The sequence below is a fragment of the Mixophyes fleayi genome, chromosome 12, assembly GCF_038048845.1.
Source record: "Mixophyes fleayi isolate aMixFle1 chromosome 12, aMixFle1.hap1, whole genome shotgun sequence".
NCBI classification, from domain to species: Eukaryota; Metazoa; Chordata; class Amphibia; order Anura; family Limnodynastidae; genus Mixophyes; species Mixophyes fleayi.
Window position 1 is genome coordinate 81,778,436 of NC_134413.1, and position 21,758 is coordinate 81,800,193.

General features: G+C 43.0%; 2 protein-coding genes across 3 annotated transcripts in view; one reads left to right on the forward strand and one right to left on the reverse strand.

Annotated features, from left to right (window-relative positions):
* The window catches only part of LOC142108588 (uncharacterized), a 160,666-nt gene that overhangs the window by 17,555 nt on the left and 121,353 nt on the right, over window positions 1-21,758 (forward strand). The gene's annotated exons all lie outside the window — the stretch shown is intronic.
* LOC142108583 (gastrula zinc finger protein XlCGF66.1-like) lies at window positions 3,264-21,718 on the reverse strand. Of its 2 annotated transcripts, none has more exons than XM_075192356.1 (7): window positions 21,573-21,718; window positions 10,821-10,978; window positions 8,904-9,095; window positions 8,726-8,825; window positions 8,515-8,612; window positions 8,231-8,342; window positions 3,264-5,171 (listed from the first exon to the last, which is right to left on the reverse strand). In XM_075192356.1, exons 2-7 carry the CDS (start codon window positions 10,887-10,889, stop codon window positions 4,252-4,254), a joined length of 1,491 nt encoding a protein of 496 aa, XP_075048457.1. In that variant the 5' UTR covers window positions 10,890-10,978; window positions 21,573-21,718; the 3' UTR covers window positions 3,264-4,251. The 2 variants fall into 2 exon arrangements, with proteins under 2 accessions (XP_075048457.1, XP_075048456.1); XM_075192355.1 differs by having other exon boundaries at window positions 3,264-5,174.

A 21,758-nucleotide genomic window follows, 5' to 3' on the forward strand; every position in this document is an offset into this window, starting at 1 on the left:
TACAAATTAAGCAGTGAATCACGCTTGTTGTGATGGAATCTCTGATTTCATTGGTTCTCCCAAATATGTCTTCAAATTTCAAAGTGTGTGCTCAGGGCCAGATTAAGGGAATGTAGGCCCCCGGGCAAAGGGGGCCTCCATTCTCCCACAAGCCCCCCCTCCCGGAGCGCTTACCTACCTCCGTTCCTGTCACTCCCTGTGACGCACAGTTATCTCCTTACTGAGAAGATCTCATGAGTGATCTCACAAGATCTCTTCAGTAAGGAAATTACTGCGCGCCGCGGAAGCACTACAGTGACAGCAGGCAGCTAACAGCATAACATTTGCTGTTAGCTGCTTGCCATTCTCCAGCTGACAGTCGGGTCGATGAATGCCGGCAGGCCCCCCAGATGCCCAAGGCCCCTGGGCTCTAGCCCAGTTAGACTGCTGGTTAATCCGGCCCTGTGTGTGTGCGCCATATAATGGCATGCCTTTCACCTTCGGTGGTGCCCTGACTTTCTTACATAATGCCTGTGGACTAACCTGTCCCTTAGTCCTCACTATCAACATAGAAATAGTAGATTATATTGTAGAACTACTACAAGAGGGAATTTGATCCAGAGTGAGCATTGTCTCCAAAGTTTTTGACAAACTTTCTCAGCAAGAGCTACAGACATTCAAAAAGGTGCTATCAGAATTATAGAAACGGGAGGATGTGATCATCAAGCCCTCAGAGTAAGGGGGCAATATAGTTGTCTGGGGTAAAACAAGTTTACACAGCAGAGGTAACTGGACAGTTGAGGGATAAAACTATTAATAATCCCACAGATAACTAGAAACACCTACACCAAAGAATAATGGGCAAAGCCCATGATTTGGGAATTATTACAAGAACAGAATTTGAGTTAATAAAATTGTCCTAACATTCTATACTTTCTTCAAAGTTCACAAAAATGAGAAAATACCTTCGGGGAGGCCCACGGTTTCAGGCTTCAGTAGTTTCACTGAGAAAGATAGCAGCATTTTTTTTTTTTTTTTAGGTACCCATTTCATATACCAAAGATACTCAAGATGTGTTATGCAGGTTGAATGTCATCATTATGACCGAGAACACATAGCTGGTTCCATGTGATGTTGGATCCTTATAAACCTGCCAGGAACTTGTACAGGATCCTTACTGCAGTTTATATGGTGAGGACGTAGTTACAATGGGACCTGTAGTGCAACTAGGAAAAATGTAAATAAAACACACACACACATCACTGTAAAAATGATTTTAACTGAAATAAAAAACACCCAAACCTACACAGCCCTCAGTTACCTGCTTTATGGCTCATCTACAGCCAAGGTCTTCATCTGTAATACCCATCGATAATAAATTAACCCTGAGGAGCGTAAGGCATTGTACATGTCGACCTTCTTCAGTTTCTGCTTCTTGGTGGATTCCTAATCTTGACCTTTGGCTCTTGGACTCTGTCTACTTGCACCCTAGTTACTTTTGCCTTTCTTGTGAGTGAATTCTATTTATTCTATTTATTCCAGCATCTTTCAGGACGATACCATGGTAACCCCATGCCAAAATTTCCCAATAAATATCGAATCATGGGAAACTTTCTGCTGCGAACATGTAATATTTATAACAATCGGTGGCCTTGAATTTCAGCCAGGGAAACCAGATGGTGTTAAAATCAGTGACTTTATCATTGACATATAGTCGTCTAATCAGGTACTAATTTGTCCTTGAGGGATATAGGTTCGGTGCATTTTCATCGGATAGAAATAACCGACTTACCCATGTTAACTGACTGAGCAGAGATTAAGTACATAAATAGGGATTTTTAAACAAGTTGAGGAGCCAGAAAGATGGTTCTAAAGGAACTTTATCGTTTAGAGTGGTCTTAACAGTATGAACTACTTTTTCTTTAGATTTCTGCTACTTCCACCATCATGGTTTTGGTAACTTCCTGATGATTTAGTCTTCTTGCCTGAGACTATTCTGAGATGAAAGTGTTGAAGTGGCTTCAACACTACAATCATTTACGTGAACTGTTCTCTCACCACCTTCCCAGAGGATGATCTATGATGGAGGAAAAAATTCCCAACAACTAAAGTCCCTCTATTGAGGATACTGGACTAAAGGTGTCTTGCCAAGAAATCTGCCGTTACACAGGCAACTGGGTCCCGGTATCCTCCTCAGTGTCATGAAAACAGCTACAAAGATATTACTCTTGAAATATTTACTGAATGAAGCATTCCATTATTTCAATATGGGAACGATAAGCAACTACAGCTAGGAAATGGATTATTAAAGTTAATGAAATACTAAGTATTAATGGTAAAGGGTAAGTCGTCAGTATACATATAATTTGGGATTCAGGGAAAAGACACAATATAGGAACTAGTTAGCGGATCCCTATAGGTAATCATAAAATAATACATTATACATTGATAACCAACACCAAGCACACAGAACCCCCCCCCCCCTCACACAACCACACTCCCCTTTATACAGGATATTCCCTTATCACATGCCTCTTCCTATTTTACTCTGATTTAAATAATATTCAAAAAAAAGTAGTCAACTTTATTGATAATTAGACTTTATTACCCGATTTGGGTACTGACCATATAATTGCATGACATGTTCATATATATATATATATATATATATATATATATATATATATATATATAGTACTATTATTTCATCTACTTGCTATATAAAGAATGAAAAGTACAGATAGAAAATAAATATCACACTAAACTTATTCCACTGCGCAAACTACAGAACACAATGTATGGAGGTGTAATTCTCAAGATACAGTCCACATGAAACTGTGTGTTAAACGGTCAATGATAGACCCATGATACATTTAGTATTAGACAGCTGTAGTACACGGTATAATCATCGAACACCGCTGTGATATAGATATATAGATATATATATATTTATGTGACATAACCCACAGCTCAGTGAGATGGTGATTTAAACTTTAAAAATGCTCATAGAATTTTTTTTTTTTGCACGTTTTACTAACAATAGCATCCACTGCTTGTTCATGCATTACATTTTGGTTTTCGTACATCTAGGGGTAAATGTATCAATCTGCGGGTTCTTCAACACCCGCGTGTTCAGCCTCTTCCGCGATTAAATTTCAAGGGGCGCTGCATTGTAAAGGGAAGTTAACCCTATACAATGCAGCGCCGCTTGAAATTTAATCGCGGAAGAGGCTGAACACGCGGGTGTTGAAGAACCCGCAGATTGATACATTTACCCCCTAGTCTTATACGTTTCTTAATCTGTATGCTGGCAAAGAATCTCCATCCATGTCATATCTCTGAAAAGATGGACAGTCATCAATTTACTGTGTCCCATGATATCTTAACGCCATGTAATTTGTACAAGTAAATGAAAAGAGCCATCAGTGTGTCTATTAAGGAAATATCCTTAATTTCTGAATCAAGTCCACAGGGAGGGTGAGAGAAGTTCTTACTTATCTAGGAAAGAGGTGTCCCAAGTTCAGTCCTGAAGGGCTACCAACAATTCAGGTTGTCAGGATTTCTGTCAGTAGAAACAGGTGGAATAACTAGTGACCCAGTCAAATAGATTAACCCACCTGTTGGTTGCACCATAGAACCATATTTTTGAAGCTTTGTAATTGACCCCCACTAAGATAGTAACAGATAACATAACTCATTGTTTAACTATCTCATCGTTTTAATTAGAGAGTATGAAGAAACATAATGTAATAGTATCCCGGTCTATACAGTATATCTCGCATTGTCAGGATTATATATTACCTAGTATCCTATATAACAACATGGTTGTGTTATTACTGTAGAGTCATGATATCTAATGAAATACGTAGACCTGTTCCATCTTATGTTGGTGACATGCGTATTATAACAATGAATGGTAATTAAGTTATAACATGTTAACATATAACCTTGTTTCATGTCCAGTTTGTTTTTGACCTGTGTGAATTTTCTGATGATGCGCAATATTTGTTTTCTGTGTAAAACATTCCCTTATTCACACCATGTGAATGGTTTCCCACCTGTGTCAGTACTCAGATGTTCAACAAGTCTTTTTTTGGAAAACATTTCTCACACTCAAGACAATGGATATGGTTTCTCACCTATACAAGTTATCTGATGGTGAATAAGACCTCATTTATGTGTAAAACATTTCCCACACTCAAAACATAGAAAAAGTTTCTCACCTGTGCGAGTTCTCTGATGTGTAACAAGTTTTAATTTGCTTGGAAACCATTACTCACACTCAGAGTACTGAAATGGTTTCTCCCCTGTGTGAATTCCCTGATGTCTCAAAAGATTTGATTTGCGTGAAAAACATTTCCCACACTCAGAACATGGAAATGGTTTATCACCTGTGTGTATTCTCCAATGTCTAATAAGATTGGAAGTGAGTGTAAAACATTTCCCACACTCAGAACATGGTAATAGTTTCTCACTTGTGTGAGTTCTCTGATGGTGAACTAGACCCGATTTCTGTGTAAAACATTTCCCACACTCAGAGCATGTAAATGGCTTCTCGCCTGTGTGAGTTCTCTGATGTTCAACAAGAGTTGATTTGTTTGCAAACACTTTCCCACACTCGGAGCATGGAAATTGTTTCTCACGTGTGTGAGTTCTCCGATGTTCAACAAGTGTTGATTGGATTGCAAAACATTTCTCACACTCAGAGCACTGAAATGGTTTCTCACCTGTGTGGATTTCCTGATGTCTCATAAGACTTTGTTTGTAACTAAACAATTTCCCACACTCAGAACATGGAAATGGTTTCTCACCTGTGTGAGTTCTCTGATGTGTAAAAAGTTTTGATTTGTTCGGAAAACATTTACCACACTCTGAACATGGAAATGGTTTATCACGTGTTTCAATTCTCTGAAGAACAGATGATTTAATTATAAAGTGTTTCCCAGCGTCAGAACACAGAGAGATTTTATCATCTGTATGACCTATATTATGTGTAACAATACCTATGTTATCTGGGGAACATTCCTCGTTATTAGAAGGATCAGATGATTTATCTACACTGTGAAGTATCGGATGTGTATTTAGGGTAATGGGGTTTTCTTCAGGAAAATTGTGTGCGGTGTTATCTTCTATTTCAAAATTCGTGGATAAAATGAGTTGTCCCTCCGAGATACTGCTGCGTTTGCATCCATCTGCTGGAAATAAAATAAATGTATAGAAATTAACTCCATGGAGAAGCAGATTATATTGTCCAAGATTATGTGCCAATCGCTTGATAGAACCAATCATGGAACACGTATACCAATTAAAGTTTACTTAAATAATGGAAGGAATGTAACCCATATTCAATTCACATCAAACATTCCCTGACATTCCCAAACATTCCCTAATGGATGAAATGCGTAAAAACATTATCAACTACCTATTATTAAGCTCATGAGCTTGAACACCAACTGCTCAACTTTCACTGCACCGAGACGGAGTACTAGAGCACTTCTGCGTGAAGAATCGGACATAGAATCTAGGCGCACAGCCTTCATACACACATCTGTGCGGTATTCAATGGTGGTTGAACAGCGGAAGGACGACACATTTGGACCGGATTCCCCAGGCAACTATCCAGATACGAGGGTAAGTCACCATGTTTACCCCTGTCCTAAAACCTACTAGCCACCACTGCCCTTATCCGCATGTGGAGATAAATCTCGTATGAACAGTATCTGTGCCTTCTACATCTTATGGTTTACAAGCATACGTGGACTGTATTTGGAGATCACCAGATGTTGGATCATTTGTTACTGCCACAAACGTTGGCTCTTTAGGTCTCCTGACGCGGTTTTGGTGCAAGGAGCCATTTTGTACCATTAGGAAAACAGCGGTTCTACATTTGTTTCAAGAGGTCCATTCTGGATTGAACTTTACCATTGTTACATACTGGTGCTCATCAAGCCCAGTAAATTGGAGTTTTACTACTTAATTATGATCTGTGTGTGTTTCAGTGCACAGAGATATCTGTTTACTGTTCTATTATTTTTAATACATTGAGTTTTGACCATTTGCAATTATATTGCCTTCATATTTCTCACACACATTAATACAAGTTACCATCTATTTACCTACTTAACGCATTTCCCAACTGCGCCTGGGAACTTTTGTGTATTTGTATTCAATAATGGGAATTGGGAGCACCCCCCTCCATTGCATTCCCATTGGCAGGACTGATAGACATTATTATAGGGAAACGCTGATTCCCATTAAGTTTTACACATTGCCCAGCCAGCTGCTAGGACAGGAAGCCTCATCAGTCAGTGACATTGTCCAACGAGACGCTGCCCTCACACACAAACACTGGATATTTAGAAGGATGCACATGAGTTAAACTAGCAGCGAGTCCTGGACATTGGTTTACACTACTCTTAGGTCTCACAGAGCAGAGGACAGCATCAGGGCACAGTAGGAGAACGGAGCAGGGCACAGATGGGTAACAGCACAAAGTATAGTCGGCAGTCAGACGAGTGTTCACAGTCTGACTGGCAGAAGAGTACAGAGCATCAAAGCACGTAGATTGGAGGGGAGCTATTGTGCAATGACAGGTGTCCTGCTATACAGTGTGTGTGTGTGTGTGTGTGTGTGTGTGTGACGTGTACCTTGTGACGAGGTGTGTGATCATAGAGGGAGAGGAATCGGCTGGTATTTTGTTTAGTTTTACATTGTTACTATACACTGGAGGATAAAATGTATGGGTTATTACACAGGGAAAATAATGGGCAATGTCACATGTGGTAGTACAGAGAGGGTTATGGACAGTGTCATAGGAGGTAGTGTACAAGAGGTTCATGGGTAATTTCATGGAGTCAGACTGACGTCCCATGAGATACACCAGACAGGGTGAGGAGGAGACTGGTCAGATCTCTGGGCTGGTAGCACACAGTGATATGATGCGAGGAGGAGACTGGTCAGATCTCTGGGCTGGTAGCACACAATGATATGATGTGAGGAGGAGACTGGTCAGATCTCTGGGCTGGTAGCACACAGTGATATGATGCGAGGAGGAGACTGGTCAGATCTCTGGGCTGGTAGCACACAGTGATATGATGCGAGGAGGAGACTGGTCAGATCTCTGGGCTGGTAGCACACAATGATATGATGTGAGGAGGAGACTGGTCAGATCTCTGGGCTGGTTGCACACAATGATATGATGTGAGGAGGAGACTGGTCAGATCTCTGGGCTGGTTGCACACAATGATATGATGTGAGGAGGAGACTGGTCAGATCTCTGGGCTGGTAGCACACAATGATATGATGTGAGGAGGAGACTGGTCAGATCTCTGGCCTGGTAGCACACAATGATATGATGTGAGGAGGAGACTGGTCAGATCTCTGGGCTGGTAGCACACAGTGATATGATGTGAGGAGGAGACTGGTCAGATCTCTGGGCTGGTAGCACACAGTGATATGATGTGAGGAGGAGACTGGTCAGATCTCTGGGCTGGTAGCACACAGTGATATAATGTGAGGAGGAGACTGGTCAGATCTCTGGGCTGGTAGCACACAGTGATATAATGTGAGGAGGAGACTGGTCAGATCTCTGGGCTGGTAGCACACAATGATATGATGTGAGGAGGAGACTGGTCAGATCTCTGGGCTGGTAGCACACAGTGATATGATGTGAGGAGGAGACTGGTCAGATCTCTGGGCTGGTAGCACACAGTGATATGATGTGAGGAGGAGACTGGTCAGATCTCTGGGCTGGTAGCACACAGTGATATGATGTGAGGAGGAGACAGGTCAGATCTCTGGGCTGGTAGCACACAGTGATATGATGTGAGGAGGAGACTGGTCAGATCCCTGGGCTGGTAGCACACAGTGATATGATGTGAGGAGGAGACTGGTCAGATCTCTGGGCTGGTAGCACACAGTGATATGATGTGAGGAGGAGACTGGTCAGATCTCTGGGCTGGTAGCACACAGTGATATGATGTGAGGAGGAGACTGGTCAGATCCCTGGGCTGGTAGCACACAATGATATGATGTGAGGAGGAGACTGGTCAGATCTCTGGGCTGGTAGCACACAATGATATGATGTGAGGAGGAGAACATGAATCTAATAGGGCCTGATGGCTCCCACTGGACAGATACATTGTCCTCATTAGTTTGTACTGACAGAGGAGGGTATAGAATAAATGATTGTTTTAGTGACTGAATAAGCAGAATATGTGACTCTTCTCTGTAATAAGTGATTATTACGCACCTGTGCTGATATCTGTAGGGATTTCCTCCTCCTTACACTGCTGATCGCCCCTCACATACGTCTCTTCCTCTCCCTCTGTTATTTCTACTTTAATATCAGTCTGGACGTCATCCTGAATAGCCCACAAAATAATACATGTTATATTTAATGATATCTGATTTAATAAATTGAGACAAAACAGAAGAACATCAGTGTATAAGATCCACACAGCCTTTCATAAAAGGCGATAATAAAAATTAAATTTGGTATTTTAGTATTTGGGGAGACAGTAAAAAGTCATTTACCTTATAATCCTGTGGGATACTGGGATTTTCCTGTGTACAATCCTGTGAATAATGAGGACAGAGATATCTCTCTGGGGTATTTCTGTTACTGGATCCATCTGTAGGAAACACACAGTGACTGATTACATTGTTCTATGTAATTATCAGATGACGTGTATCTAGGTGGCTCTCAAAACTGCTCCACTTTACAATAAATTAAGTCTCCTCTTACCCAGTGATGTGAGGATCGGGTGATTCTCCATCTTCACATCCTCATACAGACCCTTGGGCCCTTCTAAATTTTCCCACTCCTCCTTAAACCTTACAGGAACCTGACAACACAATGACACAGTCATCACCCAGACACATCCCCTGGTGTTACTGTATAATGTCCCATTCCCAGCAGTCACCTCTCCAGTCAGCAGCTGAATGATCTTGTTGGTCAGTTCCAGGATCTTCTGGTCATTGTTTTCCTCACGTATCAGTGAGTGAGGTTCAGGCACCGTGATGGGGCTCTGGGTCCTGCTCAATCCTCCTGACACACAGGGGTGGCTCCTGGGTGTCACACACTCACCAGATCTCTTTATCACTGCTGTGTAATCCTGTGTATGGAGAGAGACATCAATAAAAAGGTAAACTAAGTATTTGGAATTTTTTTGCTAAATTAACAATAATGATTTTAGAAATACAACCCCGATCATATATGTAACTGTTTCCTAAATACATGAGAGTAAACTGTACGTAACATTTCCATCTCCTGCAGCTACAGACACCTTCGTTGGTCCCATCTCTCTGAGTCCTCTACCTGCAGACGGCCCCACGGATGTATCGTCTGCTGTACAGCACAATGAGTATAAAGTGGGGGCTTGTAGTAGACAGAGGACAGTATGGCCGACCTATGGAAGATGGTAGGAGAGGTAAGTGCTGTATACCCTCTAATAGACTCTATAGGATACAGGTAGGGCAGGGTTTGTATTTGTAAAATCGATCCTCCTTGTCTATTTTACACATTTAAAAAAAATCAGGAAAGTGGAAATCACCTTGTAATCGTAAAACTTAGTAACATCATAAAAGACAGCAAAAGCTGTAAATCCCAAAGTCTCATGAATGTATTAGAGATAAAAAATGTACTATGGCCAATGCAAAATATCCCAACTTGTGTGAAGATTTTGGGACTGATACTTTTTTGTCTACGTGCTCCACAGTTACATCTGGCAGATGAGAAGACTGAGGCAGAGCGGAAATCACCAAAAGGGAGAGCGGACACCATCCTGGGGAGCAGAGGCTCATGGGAAGGATAAACTTTAAACAAACACATCCTGTTGTCACTACATCACTTTGGGCCTTATTGAGAGTGGAACGTAAAAAAGACAGAACTTGCATTCGAAAAAGACGCAGGTATTCAGACCCGATCTTTACAGACGTGTCTGCCTCTTCATATGAAGTAACGGTTCAGTGTAACCAGAGCTGTCTTATATATCATCTCTGAAGGGGCATTTATGTTTGATCTATCTCTAAATAAACAAAACAGAAGATAACCCATAGTTAACGCCACCATGAAGGGGAAAAATAAATAAAAACTAATAAATGTCTGGTGATTCTAAAATGAAACATATGTACAACTAAGCAGTAAGAATGACGTCACTGTGACATTCCCAGAATCCCTCACCTCTCCAGTCATGTCCCTGTTTTATTTATAGCAGTAAGAATGACGTCACTGTGACATTCCCAGAATCCCTCACCTCTCCAGTCATGTCCCTGTTTTATTTATAGCAGTAAGAATGACGTCACTGTGACATTCCCAGAATCCCTCACCTCTCCAGTCATGTCCCTGTTTTATTTATAGCAGTAAGAATGATGTCACTGTGACATTCCCAGAATCCCTCACCTCTCCAGTCATGTCCCTGTTTTATTTATAGCAGTAAGAATGATGTCACTGTGACATCCCAGAATCCCTCACCTCACCAGTCATGTCCCTGTTTTATTTATAGCAGTAAGAATGATGTCACTGTGACATTCCCAGAATCCCTCTCACCTCTCCAGTCATGTCCCTGTTTTATTTATAGCAGTAAGAATGATGTCACTGTGACATTCCCAGAATCCCTCACCTCTCCAGTCATGTCCCCGTTTTATTTATAGCAGTAAGAATGATGTCACTGTGACATTCCCAGAATCCCTCACCTCTCCAGTCATGTCCCTGTTTTATTTATAGCAGTAAGAATGATGTCACTGTGACATTCCCAGAATACCTCACCCCTCCAGTCATGTCCCTGTTTTATTTATAGCAGTAAGAATGATGTCACTGTGACATTCCCAGAATCCCTCACCTCTCCAGTCAGCAGGTAGATGATCTCCAGGGTGAGATTTAATATCCTCTCACTCCTGTCCTTGTCCATCTTCAGGGAATCAGTGATTTACACAGATCGGGTTTCACCTTCAGTTGACTTCTAGCAAAAGATTCTCTGGTTCCTCACAGCTCAACTGTCTAGGAATAAATATAATAATCATTATAACATCACAGAGCAGAAATGTCATATAATAAAATATGAAACATTTAGGGTCTCATGTAGAGTAGAAAATAAGGGCGTTTTCTTTGCATAAATACGTATTTCTGTAATTCTTGTGGACGCAAAAAATACGTAAGACTAAGTCCCTATGTAGAGTGAGAAACATCTAACACTTACTCCCCTGTATGTGTAGAGAGGTTGAACAGCGAAGGGGAACAAGCGTAGGTCAGGTACAGTAAGGACGTGTCACATCATGTGTGTAGCATGTAAAGGTGGAAACACCAGCAGATCAGTCAGTCTGGAGGCACATCTATTGCGGATTCTCGCCCCTGCTGCACGATATGTTCTGATGACGGAGCTTGCTAGTGTGTTAAGAAATAAAAACGTAGGAATTCTATCTAGTAGACGGGGCTCCTAAGACGGCTGCTTTCTAGAACAGCTCTGTGCTTAAACTGATAATCTGCACCCATCCAACAGGAGTCTCACAATGTTACATCACTGCTTCGCGACTTCCTCAGGGTATGAGCATCAATCAACGACCTACACTTCAGAAGGGAAGACAGGACGACTTTACAGCCTAACTAGGGATCGGAGTTCACTGGAGAACGGGAGCTGCAGACCCTCAGCACGACGGACATGTAAGTGCACTAACAACAAGCTAACAAATCAAAGTGTGTTATCTCACATTGTGACTAACCAGAGAGAAACGGAAAACGCACATCTGAGACTTTTGTCCATAATCTAAGTAGACTAACCCAGGAACACTGCAGATACTTACGCTTAACATAACATCATTCTTATGTACTGTGGCTGCATCATCTGTATAAGGAGCTTGGCTGTTGTGTTATGTAACTGATCATATATAGAAAACTTGAATACATTATAAAGACCATATATTGTTGTCTACTCATCATTACAAACTGACCGTTCTGTGATGCACAGGGGTATAACTTTGTCACCCCAAAGGGGCACACAACCTGTTGGTTTCATCCATTTAGCATTGATCCGCAGATTGTCTTGACAACAAAGCCACAAATAGGGCTCAATTTTTCAATATAACCACTATACAAGCCAAGGGCCCGAGTCATAAATGAAATTAAATGCTGATATGAGCCATGTTTAGAGTTAAATCGCTCTGCTCATGCCCAGAAACAGACTATACACCAGTGAACGCAAGTACATTCAATTCATCTGCAAACACAAAGGACACTTCTGACAGCCTACGATTTCATGGGCGAAACTGGGGAGGGACGGAGCGTATGCACGTAGTCAGTGTACAGTAAGGGCGCGCCAAGCTCAAGCACACGTAGCAGTGTCCGATACCAGCTTTGGGCATCTCTAAGGTACGTGTTTTTCAGTTGTATCATTTGCACAAGCTACAGGGTAGGTGTAAGTGCCGAGTGATAGTGATGACAGTCACGTATGCAAGCTGGAATATGTGTTTGTGTAATGATAGACACAAAACGGAGTCTTCAGTGCAAATTTTGCAGTTAGTTTTAGTGGTTTTCTGTGTATGTGTCAGTTTGCATAAGTGTCTATCGGTCATAGGCCAGATGACCCATAGCCTACCTTCTTTAGGGTGTTGGCCAGTACTCACTGCGCATTTAATAGAGATAAGGTATTGGAATTTATTAACTAACCAATGGATTAACACAATTATGATTATTACCTAATATGTACACTGTGTCCGGGGTGTGTCCCTCGTAGACGGACTGCAGCCGTGTCTGAAACTTTGATTCCAGCCCCTGGAAATGGGCAAGGGGCCCCTGGAATTACTGACTTGGAATAACCGTGACTATTCATCTATACTAATCCATCTCTGCAGCTAAGTATATTGTGTTATTATCTTTATCAAAAGCTATTTATTGTACTGTTATCTTTATAAAAGCTACTCTGGTTACTCTCTCATAGTAAAGCTGTATCAACAAACAGTTTATAAATCAAGAGCAACTGTAAAAATACCTTTTATGTACAGTAGACATTAATAGCACATTGACAATTGTATTTCATGTAGGCGGGGAGGGGGGGGGAACCCTGTTTTTTAAAGATGTTTTATGAAGGACTATATTATTAACAGGTGTTAATGCATTTAATATTTTTTAAATCTGTGCATTCTGCTGGTATTTTATATTCCACATATGTACATCCTGCAGTGTACTGCGTCCGCCTTGTTCCGTGCTGTATATTCAGAGCATTCCTACAGAGCATTCCTACACCCATATTCAGCAACAGTCGTATATTCAGATCCGCTTATAGTTGAATACGTACTTGCATATGCTCGATTTATGCGCGTTTTTATTTATTTTGCGCGTCTTAATGAATTAGGCGCACAGAACCCAAACCTAGAAACAAGGTACAGGAGTTGTAATCATATCGCTGGGTGCCGGTACATCCTTTCAAAGAGACTTCAAAGTCTTCACCACTCTACTAAGGCAACACAACATCATCATTATCATCACACACCAGATGATAATGAGAATAATCCCCTACCTGAAGCAACCTCCCTACTCAAAAATTACTCCACAACATCGGCCAGAGACAGAATGGGCCACTGCACCCGAGATACACTACCTTTGCTTCTGAGACTTGACCAAGCGTAAAAGGTTTTCTGCTTCCTCAGAACCTCCTGGTACCGGAATCTAGGAAGTGTCCTTCTCCAAATAGCAGGCAGATGTGGCCTCCTGGAGAAATTTCGTCATCCCCTGGCTGGGCACTTCGTATTCTCAATAAATGGTGTTTCCCCTTTCCCTGCTAAACATTGTCCATAAATCCCATCTTCTTTTTATCCTTTAACAATAGGCCCCAAAGACTCTAGGCCAACATCCTGAAGAAACCTATCACTAGACAGGGGAAGGGGACTCCCAGATAAAAGAGTGCTATCTGGCTTCAAACATTTCCCAAGTGTTTGCGTCATATGTTCCCCACAGGCACATCTTCATGGCTAGACATCGAAACCGGCTACCTAGCCTGGCCTAACCCCTGCTGATCTAAACAGAAAGCAAAGACCAAAGGCTTCAGAACTACTCCCAACACTAAAAATTCTCAACTAAACTCTGGCACTCATATTCGTTGAGACTAAACATCACCTCCCCCATGACTAGTATCTGGGGCAATTCTGCTTCCTGCTGGGGACATATACGGCCAGGTTTACTAACCTCCAAGCTGATCAAAAGTTTCCTACAGAAGTCTGTGGATGTTCCTTGCTGACCTCCAAGAGTCACGTTCTAAATACATTAGAATACCTTCAAACACAACATTTCTTGTACTCCCTACCTCTAGCCCACACTCTTTGGGATCTCATTCCACTTGAACGCTTTTGCAGACACCCGCCCACATGCAAGTGTATTAGACCACAAATGTATGTTATTCCGCTTGATGCTGCCACACCTATGTGAAACTATTCCGAGGCTGAGTGGGAGAGGGACCTTGGCCCCCGCCAGATGAGGAGGCCTGGGTGGACACTAGTGGCACTACAAATTATAGTATGAACTGGCGCTCATGAGTTTGATGGCGCTTGTACAACCAACCAACATGCAAAACACTCCTAGGCTGTCAGTGCATGCTGACAACTGTTATCTATATTGGATGGCAGCCCATTCATTACCACCCTTACATCCTATTCTTTCCCACCACAGCTGAATGTCAGTGCTACCTCCACTATCTCTTTCTCCTCAATGGACCAAGCAATAACCCCCTCACACAGCAACCCTATTACCTATCCTGCTTCCACTCACTATTATCCCTTTGCTCCAACATCCCTTTACTCATTTATACCTCTGTCTCTCTGCTGACAGAGTTGTTCACTTGTAACACTTGTGTAAAATGCCGGCTGGTATGTTATTACAGATAGGTGTCTCTTTCTTTCATTAAATGTATTGTTTTATATTATCACTGAGATTATGGGTAAAATGTGGCCCTATTCAAGGTTAGTGGGCTACATGATATGGCCCAGAAGTGTATCAGGTTGCCCATCACTGGTATACACCCTATACCTTTATGTAAACGATAGTAAATGACACATATACAACATGTAACCATATGGGAGATATCAATGAATATTTTAGGATATACTTCTATGGTGACTAAATTGCCTGAAAACATCATGGGGTGAATCACGGAAAAATGTGCATTTATTACAGTTTTCCTAAGTTAACTAAATAAAAATAAAAGGATATTTACTTTAAAATGCCACCAAATGGTAGGTTGTCCCTACAGCAGGGATCAAGAGCCCACTTGTCGTGGGGGCAGATTTCCCTACAATTTGTCTTCTATGTAACACCCCTCTATAATAAATCCTTCATATCCCTACGTAGAGATGTAGGATAGGGACTGTCTGCGCTGTGAGGATGTATCAGTGGAGCTGTGATTGGTTGCTGCCCTGCGGAGAACATAGTGGTGTAACCTGGTGGGATCTATTGGTGGTGTAACCTGGTGGGATCTATCCGTGGTGTAACCTGGTGGGATCTATAGGTGGTGTAACCTGGTGGGATCTATCGGTGGTGTAACCTGGTGGGATCTATCGGTGGTGTAACCTGGTGGGATCTATCAGTGGTGTAACCTGGTGGGATCTATTAGTGGTGTAACCTGGTGGGATCTATAGGTGGTGTAACCTGGTGGGATCTATCGGTGGTGTAACCTGGTGGGATCTATCGGTGGTGTAACCTGGTGGGATCTATCGGTGGTGTAACCTGGTGGGATCTATCGGTGGTGTAACCTGGTGGGATCTATCGGTGGTGTAACCTCATGAACCTCTGCAGACGGCGTCTTCTTGCGCATCCATAGCTGAATCGATCTCCCTCAGCTGCTCCACCAATACGGTAGACAATACTTATGGAAACCCTGGAAACTGCTGGCTAATGGCCAATAGCCCCTAAGACTAAAAGCAGACGCTCGTGGATGGAATATGTCAGTCTTGGATCTTACCTTAACAATAGTAGAATAGTAAATCTTTAGCAGCTCCTATGATCAGAAATTTTGTGGATAAAAAAATCCTCAATTTTCAAACAATAATTTAAAAAATATAAACAAAAGAAAACAACAAAATATGGAAGCAACTAAGTATAATTGTCACCATTCAAACAGTATAAAGAAATAAAGGACATACTAAAACACTTTCATAAAATTAACAATAAAAATCAAAACAATATCAAACACATCAGTAATCTACTCGCATTATGAGATAGACGGTGCACTCAACTATACTAGGGGTGAGCGGGTTCGGATTTATGAAATCCGAACGGTGCCGATCCGAGCAGTGTTCGGGGATTCCCGCCCGACGCAAAACTCAGAACGAGGCAAAACGTCACCATCCCGCCGTCGGATCTCACGAGATCCGGATTCATATTAGTCCCCGCTTGCCACCGCCATCTTCACTCGGGCATTGGAGAGGGAAGAGGGAGTGTGTGTTTGTGGTGTCCTCTGTCCTGCTCATTCCAGTGGTGCTGTCCTGTGCTCTGTCCTGCTCAGTCCAGTGGTGGTGTCCTGTGCTTTGTCCTGCTCAGTCCAGTGGTGGTGTCCTGTGCTTTGTCCTGCTCAGTTCAGTGGTGGTGTCCTGTGCTTTGTCCTGCTCAGTTCAGTGGTGCTGTCCTGTGCTCTGTCCTGCTCAGTCCAGTGGTGGTGTCCTGTGCTGTGTCCTGTGCTCTGTCCTGCTCAGTCCAGTGGTGGTGTCCTGTGCTCTGTCCAGTGGTGGTGCAGTATAAGTCCACTGATCCTGCCGTATAAGTCCAGTGGTACTGCTGTATAACTCCACTGATCCTGCTGTATAATTCCAGTGGTACTGCTGTATAACTCCACTGATCCTGCCGTATAAGTCAAGTGGTACTCTCCTGTGCCGCATATAATTTTTAAAGGCTTTGCCGAGTATGTGTGGTTTAGGGGTACGCTCTCTTGTGCTGCATATAATGGAGAACAAAAATTTGGAGAATAAAGTAGGGGAAGATCAAGAACCACTTCCTCCTAATGCTGAAGCTTCTGCCACTAGTCATGACATAGACAATGAAATGCCATCAATGTCGTCTTCCAAGGCCGATGCCCAATGTCATAGTAGAGGACATGTAAAATCCAAAAAGCCAAAGTTCACTAAAATGATCCAAAAAAAAAAAATTAAAATCATCTGAGGAGAAACGTAAAGTTGCCACTATGCCATTTACGACACGGAGTGGCAAGGAACGGCTTAGGCCCTGGCCCGTGTTCATGACTAGTGGTTCAGCTTCACCCAAAGATCTAAGCCCTCCTCCTCCCCCCCCCTCTAGAAAATTTAAGAGAGAGTTAAGCTGTCATCAAAAACACAGCAAACAACTCTGCCTTCTAAAGACATGGCATCACAAATCCCCAAGGAGAGTCCAAGGGTGTTCCCAGCACTGTACGGGAAGAGGTGGCTCCTTCCACCATCTGCAGCACGTCCTCTGCATATGCTGGAAGGATCACCCACAGCGCAGTTCCAGATTTTGAGAATGAAAGTCATCATCATCATCATTTATATAGCGCCACTAATTCCGCAGCGCTGTACAGAGAACTCACATCAGTCCCTACCCCATTGGGGCTTAGTCTAAATTCCCTAACATACATACACACACACACACACACACACACACACACACACAGAAACAGAGACAGAGACAGACTGACACACAGAGACAGGCAGACAGACACAGACTAGGGTCAATTTGTTGGCAGCCAATTAACCTACCAGTATGTTTTTTGGAGTGTGGGAGGAAACCGGAGCACCCGGAGGAAACCCACGCAAACACAGGGAGAATATACAAACTCCTCACAGATAAGGCCATGGTCGGGAATTGAACTCATAACCCCAGTGCTGTAAGGCAGAAGTGCTAACCACTACGCCACCATGCTGCCCAAATATTTGCAAGTTTATTTTGTTTCTGGTAAAATCCTGTTTAGGTTTGTAAAAAGCTCTTTCCCCCAAAAAATAAAAAATTGAATTTTGCAAATACCCCTCAGATGAAAGGATGCAGCGAAATAGTTAACCAACCACTGATGATGCTCTGTTAAAGAAACCATTGTAAAATAAATTAAGATTTGCTCTGTATTTTTTTTCAGCAAGTATTCCATTTGAATGTCAATGTTGTACACCAGGAGGAGGATATTGATGTAGCTGGCGCTGAGGAGGAAGTTGTCGAGGAGGATGCTGATGTGGTTTTCTTAAATGAGGCACCAGGGGAAGAAACAGTTGTTGTCCATGAGATGAAAAAGCCCATCGTCATGCCTGGGCAGAAGACCAATAAATCCACCTCTTAGGTCTGGAATTATTTTTATCCCAATCCGGACAACAAATGTATTGCCATATGTAGCTTATGTAAAGCTGTAATAAGCAGGGGTAAGGATCTTGGCCACCTAGGGACATCCTCCCTTATACGTCACCTGAAGACCCTTCATAATTCTGTGTTTAGTTCAGGAACTGTGGCTAGGACCGTCAGCAGTCCAGGGACACCTAAATCCCTTGGTCCTGTTGTATCCACACCAGTAACACCCTCCTCGTCAATTTCCTCCTCGATCTGGATCAGAGATAGTCCTGCAGGCCATGTCACCGGCATGACTGAGTCCTCTTCAATCCGGGATTCTTCCGGAGGATCCTGCAGCAGTAAACCTACTACTGCCGCTGCTGCTGCTGGGAGTCGGTTATCTTCCCAGAGGGGAAGTCGTAAGACCGCTATGTCTTTCACTAAGCAATTGACCGTACAACAGTCGTTTGCCATGACCACGAAGTACGACAGCAGTCATCCTATGGCAAAGCGGATAACTGCGGCCTTGACAGCTATGTTGGTGTTAGACGTGCGTCCGGTGTCCGCCATCAGTGGAGTGGGATTTAGACGTTTGATGGAGGTATTGTGTCCCCGGTACCAAATCCAGTCTAGATTCCACTTCACTAGGCAGGCGATACCCAGGATGTACAGAGAAGTACGAAAAAGTGTCCTCAGTGCACTGAAAAATTTGGTTGTACCCACTGTCCACTTAACCACCGACATGTGGACAAGTGGTTCAGGGCAAACTAAGGACTATATGACTGACAGCCCACTTGGTAGATGCATCGCCTTCCGCAGCAACAGCAGCATCAGTAGCAGCATCTCCGAAACGCCTGTTTGTTCCAAGGCAGGGAACGTTGTGTATCACTGGTTTCAGTAAGAGGCACAACGCCGACAACCTCTTAGAGAAACTAAGGGAAATCATCTCGCAGTGGCTTACCTCACTTAGACTCTCCTGGGGATTTGTGGTGTCTGACAACGCTAGTAACATTGTGCGGGCATTACATATGGGCAATTTCCAGCACGTGCCATGTTTTGCCCACACAATAAATTTGGTGGTGCAGCATTATCTTAAAAGTGACAGGGGTGTGCAGGATATGCTTGCGGTGGCCCGCAAAATTGTGGGACACTTTCGCCATTCTGCCACTGCCTACCGAAGACTGGAGCACCATCAAAAACGCCTGAACCTGCCCTGCCATCACCTCAAACAAGAGGTTGTGACGCGCTGGAACTCTACCCTCTATATGCTGCAGAGGATGGAGGAGCAGCAAAAGGCCATTCAAGCCTACACAGCCACCTACGACATAGGCAAAGGAGTGGGGATGCGCCTGAGTCAAGCGCAGTGGAGACTGATTTCTGTGTTGTGCAAGGTTCTCCAGCCGTTTGAACTTGCCACACGAGAAGTCAGTTCCGACACTGCCAGCTTGAGTCAGGTGATTCCCCTGATCAGGCTGTTGCAGAAGCAGCTGGAGAAAGTGAGGGAGGAGCTGGTAAAGCATTACGATTCCACTAAGCATGTAGCTCTTGTGGATGAAGCCCTTTGTACGCTTTGCCAGGATCCGAGGGTGGTCATTCTTTTAAAGTCAGAGGAATATATTCTGGCCACCGTGCTCGATCCTTGGTTTAAAGCGTATGTTGTGTCTCTGTTTTCGGCGGACACAAGTCTACAGCGGTGCAAAGAACTGCTGATCAGGAGATTGTCCTCTGAAGAGGACCGTGACATGGCAACAGCTCCTCCTTCATTTTCTCCCACACCTGTGACTGCGAGGAAACAGCTAAAATTTCCTAAACGACCCGCTGGCGGGGATGCAGAGCAGGCAGGAGGGAATTTCAACATCTGGTCCGGACTGAAGGACCTGCCAACAATTGCTGACATGTCTACTGTCGCTGCATTGGATGCTGTCACCATTGAAAAAATGGTGGAGGATTACTTTGGTGACAGCATCCAAGTAGACATGTCAGACAGTCCTTACTTGTACTAGCAGGAAAAAAAGGCAGTTTGGAAGCCCCTGTACAAACTGGCTCTATTTTACCTGAGTTGTCCTCCCTCCAGTGTGTACTCCGAAAGAGTTTTTAGTGCAGCGGGGAACCTGGTCCGTGAGCGGCGAAGGAGGTTGCTTCCACAAAATGTAGAGAAGATGATGTTCATCAAAATGAATTATCAATTCTTTAATGAAGACCAGCACTGGCCTCCAGAGACTACAGAGGGACCTGTGATTGTGGAGTCCAGCGGGGACGAATTGATAATGTGTGAGGATGAGGAAGTACACACTGAAGGGGTGAGGAATCAGAGGATGAGGACGACATCTTGCCTCAGTAGAGCCAGTTTACTTTGTACAGGGAGAGATGAATTGCTTTTTTGTGTGGGGGCCCAAACAAACCAATAATTTCAGCCACAGTAATTTGGTAGGCCCTGTCACTGAAATGATTGGTTTGTTAAAGTGCGCATGTCCTATTTTCCCAACACAAGGGTGGGTGGGAGGGCCCAAGGACAATTCCATCTTGCACCTCTTTTTTGGGCATTATGTGCTCTTTGGGGCCTAGTTTTTCAAACTGTCATCCTGTCTGCCACTGCAGTGCCACTCCTAGATGGGCCACGTGTTTGTGCCGCCCACTTGTTTCGCTTAGCTTAGTCATCCAGCTACCTTGGTGCAACCTTTTGGCATAAAAACAATATTGTGAGGTGTTCAGAATAGACTGGAAATGAATGTTATTGAGGTTAATAATAGCATAGGAGTGAAAAGAAAAACTGGATTTTAGCAGTTTTTATGCTTTTTTTTAAAAAAAAAAAATCAGAACCCAAAACCTTGAAGGGGGTGTTTTGGCAAAACCCATTAGAACCCAAAACCTTAAGGTATTCAAAACCCAAAACGCGAAAAGTGTCCGGTGCACATCCCTAATTTATACCATCATATTTCTTATACTTATAGGTATTAACAAATTGATAAAAGCAGATCTTAATTACATGATCCTTATGATCGTTCACATAGTTTGTCAAGCCAATGGTTCAATGTCAGGTAAACATTCCTAATTAACTGCATAAATATAACAATTTACAGTAAGAAAATATTTCCCACTACCCGTATCAGAATACATCTCAAGATCAAATAATATAATAGTAATAACAATGTCCAATGCAGAGAGATCAGAGCTTATAGAAAAAGGTTATTTCAACTGTAATTCTGATATGATAAATGCAGTAAATGAGCCCCAGCTCATTAGTATCACCCAATGGGACATTAACAAGACATTTGGTAACTGTATTGATCAAGAAATACAGAACTTATAACCAGACATCAGTAATAGTTACCTCTCATCACCTGACCTGGAACCTCTGATATACAGAGCCAATGCTGACGTCATGACGTCACGCCGCACGTTCCTGAAACTCTGCCCGCAGAGCAGCGTCACTGGTTCTATATCTGTAACATCAGTGTCTGGGAGACTACGGGAAAATGGCCGCCGCAGTACTGCATAAAGGACAATACAGTCTTAG